This window comes from Astatotilapia calliptera, chromosome 10, assembly GCF_964374335.1.
Source record: "Astatotilapia calliptera chromosome 10, fAstCal68.1, whole genome shotgun sequence".
NCBI classification, from domain to species: Eukaryota; Metazoa; Chordata; class Actinopteri; order Cichliformes; family Cichlidae; genus Astatotilapia; species Astatotilapia calliptera.
In genome coordinates, this window is record NC_137431.1 from 1689120 (window position 1) to 1702253 (window position 13134).

Below are 13134 nucleotides of genomic sequence, written 5' to 3' on the forward strand. Positions count from 1 at the left end.
TCGGCAGATATGATCGCAATCTGTTACCCACATTACTTTCTCTGGTATGACAACTGTGCTCATCGACTTCACTATTAGATGTTTTTTTTCATTTCTGTTAAACAGTCTTATACAGATGGTATCATGCCACAATTGTTTTTCGTATCAAGGACTGATGATAAAGCGTGGGAAGCTCTGGAAGTGAGATTAACATCCATTCCTATGGGGAGATTTAAGGTTTAAAAAGCTACGCAGTCCTTTAGGATCAGATGAAAGACAAAGCTGATTTTGCAGAGCTTTGGGGAGTGCACAGAGCGAGCTAAAACTCTTGTTATATATATTGCATCTGTAATGCATTTAAGGGCTTGAACAATTAACATAGCTTTGTTAAATGCTGGATTTTTAAAAATGACAAACAGCTCTCTGTCTAAACAGTGAACAAGTATAATTTTGGTTCAGGCACAAATCAAACAGACGTGAGCAAAGTGTGAAAGATGGAAACAGAAGAAATGATCAAAGAGAATGTCACTTGCTTCGAGTGTGTACAGTTTTCATGTTCTGCAGGTGATCTTAGTGAAAATTTCTCCTCATAAGGTCTTGGAACAAATCGATTTCCTCACATGTTCTCTTCAGGCTACCGCACTGTGACTCCATCAGTGTTTCAGCAGCAGCCAGCTGCTTCTGGTCTCAGGATCATCACCGCCTTTCTGTTTCCCTGTTCTCACTGTAAGTCTTGTGAACAGCAGATGTCACTTATACTTATCCTGGGCACACAGGAAATGAACTGCTGCAGGCAGTTTTCAGGTCTGAATTATGTAAGCGCATTATTGCAGGCTTATACAAAAGTCCACAAATGCTGTAATAATGTCATAAACATAGGAATTTTGGAAAAACAGAGACATGTTCTTATGTTGGGATCAAAGGAAACAATACGTGGTATGATGAGATATATGATTATTCCAAAATGTGCAAATAGGAACTGAAATTCCTTGTGGATGAATCCCTGTATAACAGAAACAAAAGGGGCTGGCTACCCAACCATCGGCCATTCATTTCTTTAAAGAAATTATGACTAAAGACAGCTTACACTGTAATCTAATTAGGAACAGCCAACTGCAAAAAACGCAGTATTAGTATTCCATGAACCTACACTGCTCAGCAGGAGTAGACGACTTAAGGGTTAAAAAGGAAACAAACATTACTCTGGCTGAGTTTCATTTTTTAAGGTGACCAGTAATATGGGTTTGAATACATTTATTAAAAATTGATTGTTTAAAAAAATTATGTAGAGATGCAGATGACAACTACCATATACATAGTGATGCAGAAACAAAGGCTCTCTAAAAACAGATAACCTTAAGCTTGATGCACACTACAATACACAGAAGACAGGGACAAATGAGTTAACTGGGTTTATTTTGCATACTGTTTGCAGCACTAATAGAAATCCTTTTAATTTGGCCCAGCACCAACTTGGATCCTGGCTGGATGAGATCAGAGGTGCAGGATTTAGAAGTCTATATCTAGATGTCAATCTATTACTCTGTACTTCAGACAATTTAAAGTGGAAGTTCTTTAAAGCTTTTCTTACAGAGAAGAATTTGAAAAGAACATACAGTAATTACCCTGCTCTGTGTACTGTAGTTGGTGGTACTCAAATGCAACTCTTACTCTTATTTGGAAGGTAAATATTTAACAGCCACACTGCGGTTCAGTATTTTGGCACTGGTGCGTATCTCAGATATCACCCCCTGAACCCTACCAGGGCTCCCTGTCAGATGGTGTGATGAGTAGAGATGTGGCCTTTTTATAGTGAGCGATGTATTTGCTTGGATCTTACGGGTTCTCTTATTTCAAATCTGATGAAACACCCTACAGTGTAACTTTACTCTCTCTTTGATTGGGAATTTGTATAAACAAACAGCATCCTTAACGACACACTTTAGGGAGACTGTGTGGAACATCCTCTGCTATATTGCAACGGCATCAACAACGATTTCTATTTCATTTATTCATGAATTGAACTTTTGCTTCTTACATCTCTTTCACGTGTTGCATTCCTGCAGTGCAGCGCCTTATAAATATGAGATTTGACTGCTTTCATTTCGTCGCTTGAGCTACACAATTTTTAACTACTGCTTTGAATAAAGTAAAAAAAAGAATTCGCATCAATTCTTTTTGGTCGTGCATTTCAATTGCAAGTGCAACATCACATGCGCTAGGTGGTGCACTGTGTAAGTGAGCAAGTTTATAGGGTTTGATCATTAGTAACAAAATCTGTTGCTCAGTAGCGCCACTTGCGCTGGCCCAGCGGCAATACCTATCAGTCTTGTGTTATTACAGCCCTCATGACCACGACAGTGTCAAATCCACGGCACTAAAAGCGAAAGTCGTTGTCGGGACTTTCAAAGTAAGACGTCCATGAGCGGTAAAAAAATTTTTGCAGGCTCTCTTTTGACATGTTGCATGTAAAAAACAAACAAATGCATTATTTTAGTGAATAAATAGAAATCCCACATGCAATAATTATAGTGTTCAATATCTTTTTCATAACCACGTGTTTATGATATTACTGCAATTGTGAAGAGGAATAATTGCATGCTTTTATTTTTCCGGAAGTGCACCTTACTGTCTGACGCGTGTCTGCACGTGGACGGCTAACTTGCCAAAGATTTGACCACGAATGAGCCAATAGGCTGTGGAAGGCAGAGTTGTCCCTGTGGCCGCCATTAAAGAAAGGAATCCATGAATTCAAATGGAAACCAACAGGAACCGAGGCTGAAATAATGATCGAAATAATCGTTAAAATATAGGCCGGTGCCAGAATTCGAGAGGCTGCTACAGGATGTGTTTCGATTTTAGGCTAAATTTTGCGATGGAGGAGTGAGACAGGACGTTTTTATTTTTTTAAGCGGAGACCGTTTTAGGGCTAAGGGGGAGGGGGAGAGTTGCTTCTTTGCTCTCCTTTTCTTTTTGTTTTATGAACATTTTTCGCTTCCTTGAACGCGGTTTTACTGTGTGCTTTTGACATGTCGACTTAAAGACCACGCTGTCCTTTTTATCCGCTTTTATCCCCGGTGGGAGGAAACTGTAATCGGAAGGTTGTTGAATTAACTATCCTCCAGCCAAATGTTAGAAAAAATATTTCTCGCTGATTAAGCCTGTACATCTTAGAAAACACCGATCCGCAAATTCTTTTTATTTAATTTCCCGGGAAGTGAAATGATGGAGAGTTGGATTTCGCAGTGAAGAAGGATGAGTTCTTGTTTTGTACCAAACGGGGCCAGCTTGGAGGATTGCCATTCCAATCTATTCTGTCTGGTAAGAGATTTAAAACTAAAGGAAAGCAGCCATTTTTAACTAGCTGAACGGGGGCTAAGCTAACGCTAGCCACAGAGGCATCAGTTGATAGCAGCTTAGCTAGGCTTACGGCCCTGTCGAAGCTGACATCGTTTTAGGACAACAAGGTGTCCCACTTTGCTAATATTACCGCGTACGCTTGTTATTTTAGTAAGTTTGGCCCCAGGTGTGACCGCTTGCCTATTATAATCTTCTTTCCATTACATTTCCGTTTCCCAGTTCACAAACAACACACTTGAGGTTAACGCCAGTGGCTTGCAAAGCTTCATTTACTTTATGTCATAAGACCCATACACACATACAGAGCAGCATATAGTCTTGTTAGCACGGAAATAAATGTTGTGCATTTTACTGCCAGAGGCAGGACCGTGCTGCCCTGAGTGGAGTTGTAGCACTTTCTCTCCTTTCGCCTCAGCACCTTGTTTATTATTAACTTGCTGCCTCGTTCTCATTGCATTTCCACTGTGTTTTATCGAGTGTTGACCCGTAAACCAAACATTTCATGGACTTCAGTTTGTGGCGTTTAGTCAGAGTCTGACGCTGTGGTGCCTTTGAATACTATTTTCTTTCCCGTGTGTGTGTTTGTGTGGCACTGACAACTCCTGGATGAAAGAATGTCGCTGCCCAACTTGCAGAGCCTGTCGATAGAAACACGCCCCTTAATAAGTCTTGTCTCGAAAGCTCTTTCCTTTTAACAGGCATGTTACTGATATTACCGCCGCAGTTGTCTGTTTGCAACCACTTATCTATTATGTCATCATCTTGTTTATTGGTGGGTTTAATCTCCTTGGACCTCATTTTCTAGTATTCACACCAACTAGGGCACAGGCCCCAGGCTGATTATATAATCTGTGGCATTCATCCCTGGGCACTACATCACACGGGGAAGCTACACACCTCAGCTACACCTAACGTTCTACACCTACCACCACCATCAGCATCTTGCCAGTTGTGGCTAGTTGGCATCACCCTAAATAGTTGTGGTTATGCTTCTAGCAGCTCAAAGCTCCCCAGTATTCTTTTAAATCCCGTGCACTAAGAGCCAGTCGTGTGGTCTACAGTCTTAGCCACAGCAGCAAATGTAAAGGTGCTGCTTGAGCAGAGCGTCTCTGGGATAATCAGGAACACGGTCTGAATGTGTTTGTTGTTGCAGTTAATTGGCTTGTCAGCAGGCTTAACTCCAGTTTCACTTGTAGGTTAGCCGAGGAGCACAATGTGCTCGTCTCCAACCGCAGGAAATTGTTAATGTGATTGTCAAGTGCTGAAATGCACCCTTTAGAAAAAGGAGACTTCTTTTATAGATTAAATGACATAGAAACCACTCTGTGGTGCAGTGGCAAGGCTGCAAAGTGCATAGATTGTGACTCAGTTTGTTAATGTTATTATTAGTTATTATATTATTATTATTATTACATGAAAACCTCAAACAAGAAGTGAGACTACAAGTGCATCACAAGTAATTCTGACACAGAATCTAGCATAATAACAGTTGAGTGAAATATTACACTGTTCTTACCACAAATTGACACAGCTGTCCGCCCCCTAAAGGTAACGTTTTGCTGCAGAAAATCCCCACTCTCTCAGTACTGCTCTGTTGGGTCGATTGTGTGTGCTGAACTCATAATTACAATGTTTACGACAGCACTTGAAGGCAGCGTTGGCTACAGTATACAGGCGAGATAGAGGCTGGTAGTTGTGGTGCTGTGCCTGTCTGGCTGACATTTTCCTGCACACTGAGACTAAGCATAACACCACTGCTGTTATGACTCACTTACTGAACAGACTCCACTTTGTGGTTTTATGGTGAAAGAATGCGAAGACTTTGTGGTAGTCTCTCCCCCCCGTTCATTTTTCCGTGGATACTCTCCTCTGGAGTATGATACTACTTGTTGCATGCTTTTTCTTTCTTTTTTCTTCTTGGCATTTTTAAAGTGGGCTTACTTGGAATAACTCGGAGTGTAAGGTAAATTTATCTGTTCCTCCACTATGAAACACAATTGCAGCTGCCTTGTTGTGAAATTTATAGTTGGACCTGCGATACATTTATGAGCTGGAGAAGGCTGTAAACTCTAAAGAACCACTTGGCAGAGATCTTCCTTTCAGCGATGTGCATCAGTTGAAACTGATTGAATTTTTGCATTCTCCTGAACTCGAAATGCAAACTCACACTTGGTAGTTTCAGGTTTGTTTCCTGACAGTTAACGGTGGGAGAGGGGCAACAGGCAGGAAGAGGGACTTGCTATAAAAGGAGCATATGTGGTATGATTAGTGAAGCTTCACCTGGTGCTTGTCTCTTATCTTGAAAGGCATCTGCTTGAACACAGTGTTCCCATACCAAGAACCAGAACTCTTAAGTTGCTGGAGGGAAGGTGAGCAGCTGGCAAAAGCAGGGGTCATAACCTCCCCTGAGCAGGCATCACCTCAGGCAAACTTCCTGCCTGTATCCACTGGCTTTTTGGCCTTAGCTTCCCTCGTAATGCAGCAGTGTGATTTTTCTGGTTTGGCATATGAAAGACAAAACTTCTCGTGACCCACATCGCTTACGCTGCCGGGACATCTGTATAAGCTGCTGCTCACATACCTGAGCATTTACTAAGACACAGACGGGTGCCTGAAATGTTCAAGGCACACTCGTGCACACAGCCGGGACAGCATGAATGTTGGAAGGAAATACAGATATCCTTGGCATCCCCTGTTCTTTTTTTTGCGCACACACACAAGCTGCAACTAATTTATTTTGAAAGCACAGACAGAACAATTGCAGAAGGCACATTTATCCTTGATAGAGCAGTCTGCCTGTTGGATATTGTTGATGGGAGGCAAAGTACTGATGTGTCCGGCCTTCAGTCTCTTGCCTCTTAAAGCTCAGGACAATCTAAGGACAAAGGGAAATATGTGGTTTGATTTAGTACACTGTCACGTGTTTTGTGTCAGGTTAAAGACTGTTATGACAGCTAAAACAAAGCAGGGAAACAAACTGTAAGCAGGCTGACTGAAGGTGTCTACATTTGAACTACATGAGTTGCAAATGTAATTTAACACCAGTGTAATTCCTAACTGATGTAGCCAACTGTGCGTCTGTGCACCCTGAGAGATTACTTGTTTAAGAAACAGGTTGTATAAAAGCCTTTCACATGTTGTTTAAAGGTTGCGCGCAACTCAAACGACAGAACGTCGCTGGCAGGCAGTGCTGCCGAGAACTTTATCACATGCACACAGAGACGATTTGATCATCTATAAATGCAAAGATGGACTTTTAGCATTTGATGTTGTGGTGTTTGAAGAATTATAATTTACATCAACACATTTTCATTCGTCTTCATTGAGTCCATCCGTTATGAATCAGCAGTAGAAATATTTGGCTTACTTCCCGTCTAAACAAAGCAGATTCTGCTTGACATCTTGCAGGAGGAGACGGGTTTTTATTACTAAGTGGCTTGAGACATTTTCTCATCCAATTCTTCCCAGTAAGCTTAGCGGGTACAGATGTGTCGATAAAATAGAGCTGCTTTTTGTGGTCTTTGCTTGGCAATCCTATTGTCAGTGGAATAGACCAGAGGAACTCGTCGGTACAGTATTTACCCGAGTAGCTCGGTCGATGTTACGTTAGGGTTCAAGTCAAAATTTTTCGTTGATTTCTTTTGTGTAAGAAAATGTGTCCACGGACAGATATGAAGCCATAGCAGAAATGTTAACCATTTGCTAAGGGTTCACTTAACGCGTTGCATAAGTTGTCCTACACTGTGCACAAGCTTCATAAAACTCAGTCTCCTGTATTCAAGCAGCCACCGTAGTTTTTGACTGACAGCATTTCACTGTTGAACCAATTCACCATATTTTCACCTTCTAGATAAGGATGAGGCTGTGATAACATTGACAGCCCTGTTAAGTTGTTGCATTGTGTAACAGGGATCATTTATTGCAAAGTAAATAAAAGAATAGAGGAGGCTGTAGCAGTTTGATAAAGTTTCCGTTAATCATAAAGTCACATATCAAGGTTTGGAAGTGTCAGATTTAAAAAACAAAAACATGCACAAAGGCAGGCAGTTACTTTTTCACTGAAACGATTTGTGTGTGTGGTGTTTTTAAGTTTTATTATTCTAAGTTGTAATTTGATTGCATACTGCACATTAACTGCAGTACAAGAAAGTGTGTAACAAACAGCTGATGGCTGCAACTGCAGAGTAAGATGAAAATGTTCTGTTTCATTCATTCAAGCAGAAGCGTTACTCAGTGTTTTAGCAGTAAATCTCAGAGCCACACTGGATGTGGAGAGTTAACCAACTGTTTAATCTTCTCAGCTGATCAGTTTTTATGCATTTAAGTGCAACACGGTATAGTTAAGCCTCTTTTTTTAAGGAACTTGTCAGAAATACATTTTCACTTAATTGACTAAATATTAATGATCTTTATTGTTTTATTATAGATTACAACCGCTTAATTGCCTGTGAATGTAATACTTATGTGAAAGAACAGAGTAGGAAGTGATCAGATAGAAGAGCCCTGTAGCCACTATGTAAATTCAGGGAAGGCTTTTTATTGCTTGCTTGCTTAAGATAACTCAGCAATAGCAAAATGTCAAGGTAATGCTTATTCCAGTTGTATTTTCAGTGTTTCTCCATAGACGGCTCGACAGTTATTTAAAAAAATATCACAGGAAATATTTCAGATGGTGCAAGTATCTGGAAAAGATAATTATACAAACTGTATTGGCATTAATTCAGTATAGAAACTTGTCTGAGTAACGGCTGATGTACTGCGACCGACTTGCAGACTGTGTGCAGCACATAATCACTTCTAAATGTGTGAAACCAATATGGATGAGTGTGAGAGGCCTGTAATAAAATCTGTAGTGCACTCAAGACCAAAACCTTTTATATGGTGAAATGCACAATGCCATGGGGGACAGGCCATGGTCAGTAAGCTGATGAGGGCTGTTCACTTGCTAATTGCCTATCTGTACTGCCTATGATCTGGTTTCACAGTTAACCGTTGTCTTCGCCCTCCCTTTGCATTGTGTGCACAGATGTTTCCGAGCGAGGTGCAGGTGTAAAGAAGCGCTTCTCGCACTCCAGCAGGAAGGAGCAGCCTAACTGCTGCAGCTCTGTTACACACAGTTGTACACAGACTCATTTCTGCTGCTTAAATCTTGGAGTTTGTCCTCAGCATGTGCAGCTGCTTTGAATTCCCCAGGAGTCTGGTTGTGCATCAGAGACCATGGTGTTTTGATCATACACATGACTATAAAGCAACCTTGGGCTTTTTTGTGTTTGACTCTCGGTTTAGTGGTCGAGCTTGTCTGTATTTGAACAAGCAGCCAGGCTGTTTGTTGCATGTTGTATCATATAGCGAGCCTTTACAGGATTCATGCTTAAACTGATGTTTTTTTTTCTGCTTGTGGGTGGAAATATTCATGGTGTCTTGATCTCCTAACTTCTTGTTGTGATCCAACTCGGCTCCAGCTGACACAACACAATGCCTCCCTGTCCCAGCTAACACCATAACGCTAACGCCACTGCTTGACCACAACCGCTGGTAATCACTTGCTCTGGCTCAGCGCCTTTGCACTTGAATTAGGACGTCCCTTGAACTGTAATGGCTTAATTGGTTGAATATACAGACAGACAGCTTGCCAACTCGGCCAGAACGAAATGAAACTAAATGGTGGGAAGATGAACAGTCTGTGTTGTCGAAGATTACTTAAAATGATGTGCCCCTAAGGCATTGTGTGTATGTGTATTTTTTTATGGTAGTTAGCACGTGTGCATGTGTTTAGGTAGACATGGGTAGTCAGTCAGCGCTTGGGTGATAAGCTGCAGTGCCAGCCAGCAGCAGAGCGTAATGTTCCTGTTTTAACACTTAATAACCCCACCAGTGATTTACTGCCTATGAGGCTTTTTCCTGTGTGTTTTGTTCTCTTTATAAAAGCCAGACAGTGTTTATAGAAACCCCCCCCCCCCCACACACACACACACACAGTACTCTCCAATAATGAGGATTAAGCTGGTGAGACCACATTTACCAGCATTAGTTTTTTCCTGTGAGTGTTTCCAACATGTCTTTCATGATCGCAGCTGAAACATTAAGTACAAGATCTTTTACAGAAACAGTCGAATGTCCCACTTTGTTTGCGGCTGTTTCTCGTTTGCGTCTGTAGCGAAATGTTTTCTCCCTCACAGTCTCGACAGCATGGGGTGTTGTCAGGATAGTTAGGGGGTGAAAACCCCCATAAAAGAGGATTAATACTTACTCTTAACACTCTGCTCACCACATGTTTCCTCAGAGGTGCTGAGTGGGTCCCAAAGCAGCGACTCTGCACACTAACAGTTTCTCCCCCCCCCCCCTCTCTCTCTCTCTCCTGTCTTGCAGGCTGACTTGACAGGGATCAAATGGAAGAGGTTTGTGTGGCAGGGTCCCACCTCTGCACCAATCCTCTTCCCGGTGACGGAGGAGGACCCCATCCTATGCAGCTTCAGTCGCTGCCTGAAGGCTGATATACTAAGCGTGTGGAGGAGATGCCAGCAGCAGGGTCGGAGGGAGCTTTGGCTCTTCTGGTGGGGTGACGACCCAAACTTTGCTGATCTCATCCACAATGAGCTTGCAGGTGGGAACTCTTTTGCATACACAGAAGTGCCATTAATTAGAATAAATAAGCAATGCATGTTACATTTACTGTTTAGGTGCATTGCATTTCTGCAGCTTCCTCTCTCTATGAAGGTCGGAGTCAGTTATAGGATAATAGCCAGATTAGTACCAGAGTTCAGAGGAGCAGGGCTGTTTGATAAAGAGATGCCCCTCACAGTTTAAGAGCAGTTCATTTACACTACTGCAGAAAGATGAACAGATAGTGTGGCAAGTTGTTTGGTTTTTTTCTTTTAGATGATGATTGAGTACAAGTGGAATGTTCTTTTATTTTGTCAGAGAAATGACTCAAGTCAAAAAGCCATTGTAGGAATATGAAATTCTACTTCTGCTGCCTCTGTCAGACTGAACCAAGGTTGCATAGCTAAATGAGTAATGGCTGTAAAAGATAGCAGAAAGTGTCGAGGACTCGCAGCTTGTGTAACAGAAGCACTTGAACATGCATCCCCCTATCAAGAAACGTTATTGGTTGTACAATGAAAAATGATACAGATGTCACCGCATGATTGTCAGGTAGGCACAGGGGAGGTACGCTGAAAGTGCGAGCCTCAAGCAAGTGTCGCTATCTGTGTAATCCAACACCTCCGTAGTGCCCCCACCCTTTGCCCTTCTCTGACTGATAACCCAGCCAGCCAGCCAGACTGGTAGTGCCAACATCTGCAGGGCTAACTCCCTCTCCCTGGAGACACTGGGCATCATGCTGTGTTATTATTACTTGTGTGTTTAAAACAGGGTTAACATGTCTGAGTGGTCCTAGGCTGCGGCTAAGGAATCAGCAGCTTGCCTTTTGGCTCGAACAAGCAAGTTGGAAGTCACATGTCACCGTTTTGCACAGGGTTAACAAAAAAGGAAGAAGGTATAAGAAGCAGAGCAGGGGCAGCCATGCAGAAATGAGGCACATGCACCCCCACCCCTGACCCTGCTCTGCTTCTTATTTAACTTTTTTTTAGTAATAGTACAATTACTGGTGGAAGATGGGAAAAGGCCATCTTTATGCATGCTCTCTGCCATGTAGATTGCAGTTTGGAGTCTGAGCTAAATACAGCCTGCCTGTGACCCCCCCCCCCCCCCCTCCTTATTATGGGACATTGTGCCTGAAGTAGCCTCAAAATGGGAGCTGAAGGCTGCAATGGGCAGCACATTTAACTCTTAACAGGTCCTGGTAGTAACCCAAAGTGTTTGGCTCAGGTCTTCTGATGTAGGCTGCTGGGGTCACTGCTGTGTTCTGGCTTTGGGCAGATTAAACATATTTAGTGTTTCAGGAGATGGATATTAGGTAATCAGATATTGTCTAGAAAACCTGGACTGGTATTTTTCCTTCCAGGTATTTTAACACCAAAAGGATGAATCATGTTTTTGCAGTAGTCTCGGCAGCTCGTCTTTGAGGTGTGGTGTTATTTGAATTTTTAATTAACCTCCATTGTGCCTTTTCCTCTTGGGACTAATCTTGACACGGACAGTCAGAGGCTTTTTGCACCGTCCTTGTCTTTGGGTCTTTTCGTGGGGCTGTGACAGCTCTGTACCATTAATGCCAGTGCTGAGCGTGTGAGCGCTCGCAGCAGTATTCTCCTGAACAACAACTGTTGCCACTCAGACAAAAGCACCTCATTGCCACTGGTATAAGTGGAAACCAGAGGCTAATTCCGTTTGAAGTCGGAAATCGGAATCTCCGAGTTTTCGGTCAGAATTTACAACAGGAACACCCGATCAAGTCGTACTTCCTAACGGGAAAGTCAGAGAAGCCGCATGAACCCTGACTTAAGAGTCCAAGATGGCAGCAGTGCATGTAAACATTAGTGAAATTGTAAAATCTGTAGCATTACTGCCGTTTATGTCTGACTGGTTAATTAAGACACACAGAGCACTAACCAGCCTCTCTCCATCAACGTGCTGCAGGAGTGTTGTACTGCCAGCATGAATGGCTTCACCCTTCTGAGGAGCAATGTCAGTTTTCCTCGCTTTCCCGACTTTTACTATGGGAATGCACTTAAACTGAGAATGATGTCACTTCGAGGCAAATGGATTGCTTCAAATGAAACACTTTGTCAGAAGTTTTCTTTGGGGTTGCAAATTCAACAAGTCAACCCCAAATTTCTAAAGCCACATCTTTCCAAACTGTTGCAGCATCTTGTTGCAGCGTTTTATAACCCACCTGTATATCTCTGCGTTCCTGTACTGACGTATCATAAAGAACCGACGGGATTGTACGCTCCCGTCTTCAGCCCAGCGCACGGTTACATAAATTGCTGCGCAGGAAAACTTCTCAGTTCCCAGATTAGAGGTTTTATTCATTTCAGCTCGCAACAGAAAGTCAATTGAATGTTAATAAAGTAGAAAGTGATCATCCTGAACACCAGGACACCAGCTCGAGCTGAGTGTGGGTCTCTGGGCGGGTGTCCCAGAGGAAGCAGGGTGCTGAATGAACACTTGCTTGTGTTTATGGACTCTTCGGGGTACCCTCCCTGTTGAGGTGTGAATTGACAGATAACTCCAACCTGTGCATCCAACCGGAATGTCACAACTGTTGTCGCCTTTTAAGCGCCTCAAACTCTCTGTTGTCGTTCTCTTTTCTTTGGTTCCTGGCATCTTGGGAATTTGAAAAAGCTTTATTTTCTTTTTGTTTTTTTTCCCAGCCTCTATTTTTTTTTTGTCTTTAGTGCAATGTTGGCGGTAAACATGAAAATCCGCTCTTGTCCTTTCATTTCAGCAGCTGAAATGGCGCTTGCTCATTCCCCCACACCCTCCTTTCCACCCTCATTAGATTAGCAGCCTGTGAAAGTCTTTTAATTTTGAGCAAGTGCCATTTCTGTATACCAGTGTGCCAGTAATCCCTTCTCTCCAGGGAGATGAGGGGAGAAGGAGCGAGCCAGAGAGATGGGAGTAGTGAAGGGCGGAAAACTTAAGGGATCTTTTAACGTCAGACTCTTAATCACCATTGAAGGAATGTAAGGGGAACAAACCACCAAGCCCCTTTTCCACACTGTTGGACAACCCGCGTTGCTTGCACTTACACAACGAGAAAACTAATTCTAATCTTCCCCTGGCCATGCACAGAAATTATTCCCAACAAGTGAATGCCATTGCTGAATTAAACCCCCCCCCCCCCGCCCCAACTGGGTTAGTATAGGCATGTATTCTTATGCAAATGCAGTG

At 42.6% G+C, this 13134-nt stretch overlaps 1 protein-coding gene across 1 annotated transcript in view; it reads left to right on the plus strand.

Moving 5' to 3' along the window:
• The first annotated feature begins 2686 nt into the window (after positions 1–2686).
• The window catches only part of med13a (mediator complex subunit 13a), a 70720-nt gene continuing 60272 nt past the window's right edge, over positions 2687–13134 (plus strand). Inside the window, exons 1-2 of the mRNA XM_026183115.2 lie at positions 2687–3300; positions 9709–9943. Of these exons, the coding sequence (XP_026038900.1) occupies positions 3235–3300; positions 9709–9943 (301 nt within the window). The 5' untranslated portion in view covers positions 2687–3234. The remainder of the gene's footprint in view (positions 3301–9708; positions 9944–13134) is intronic.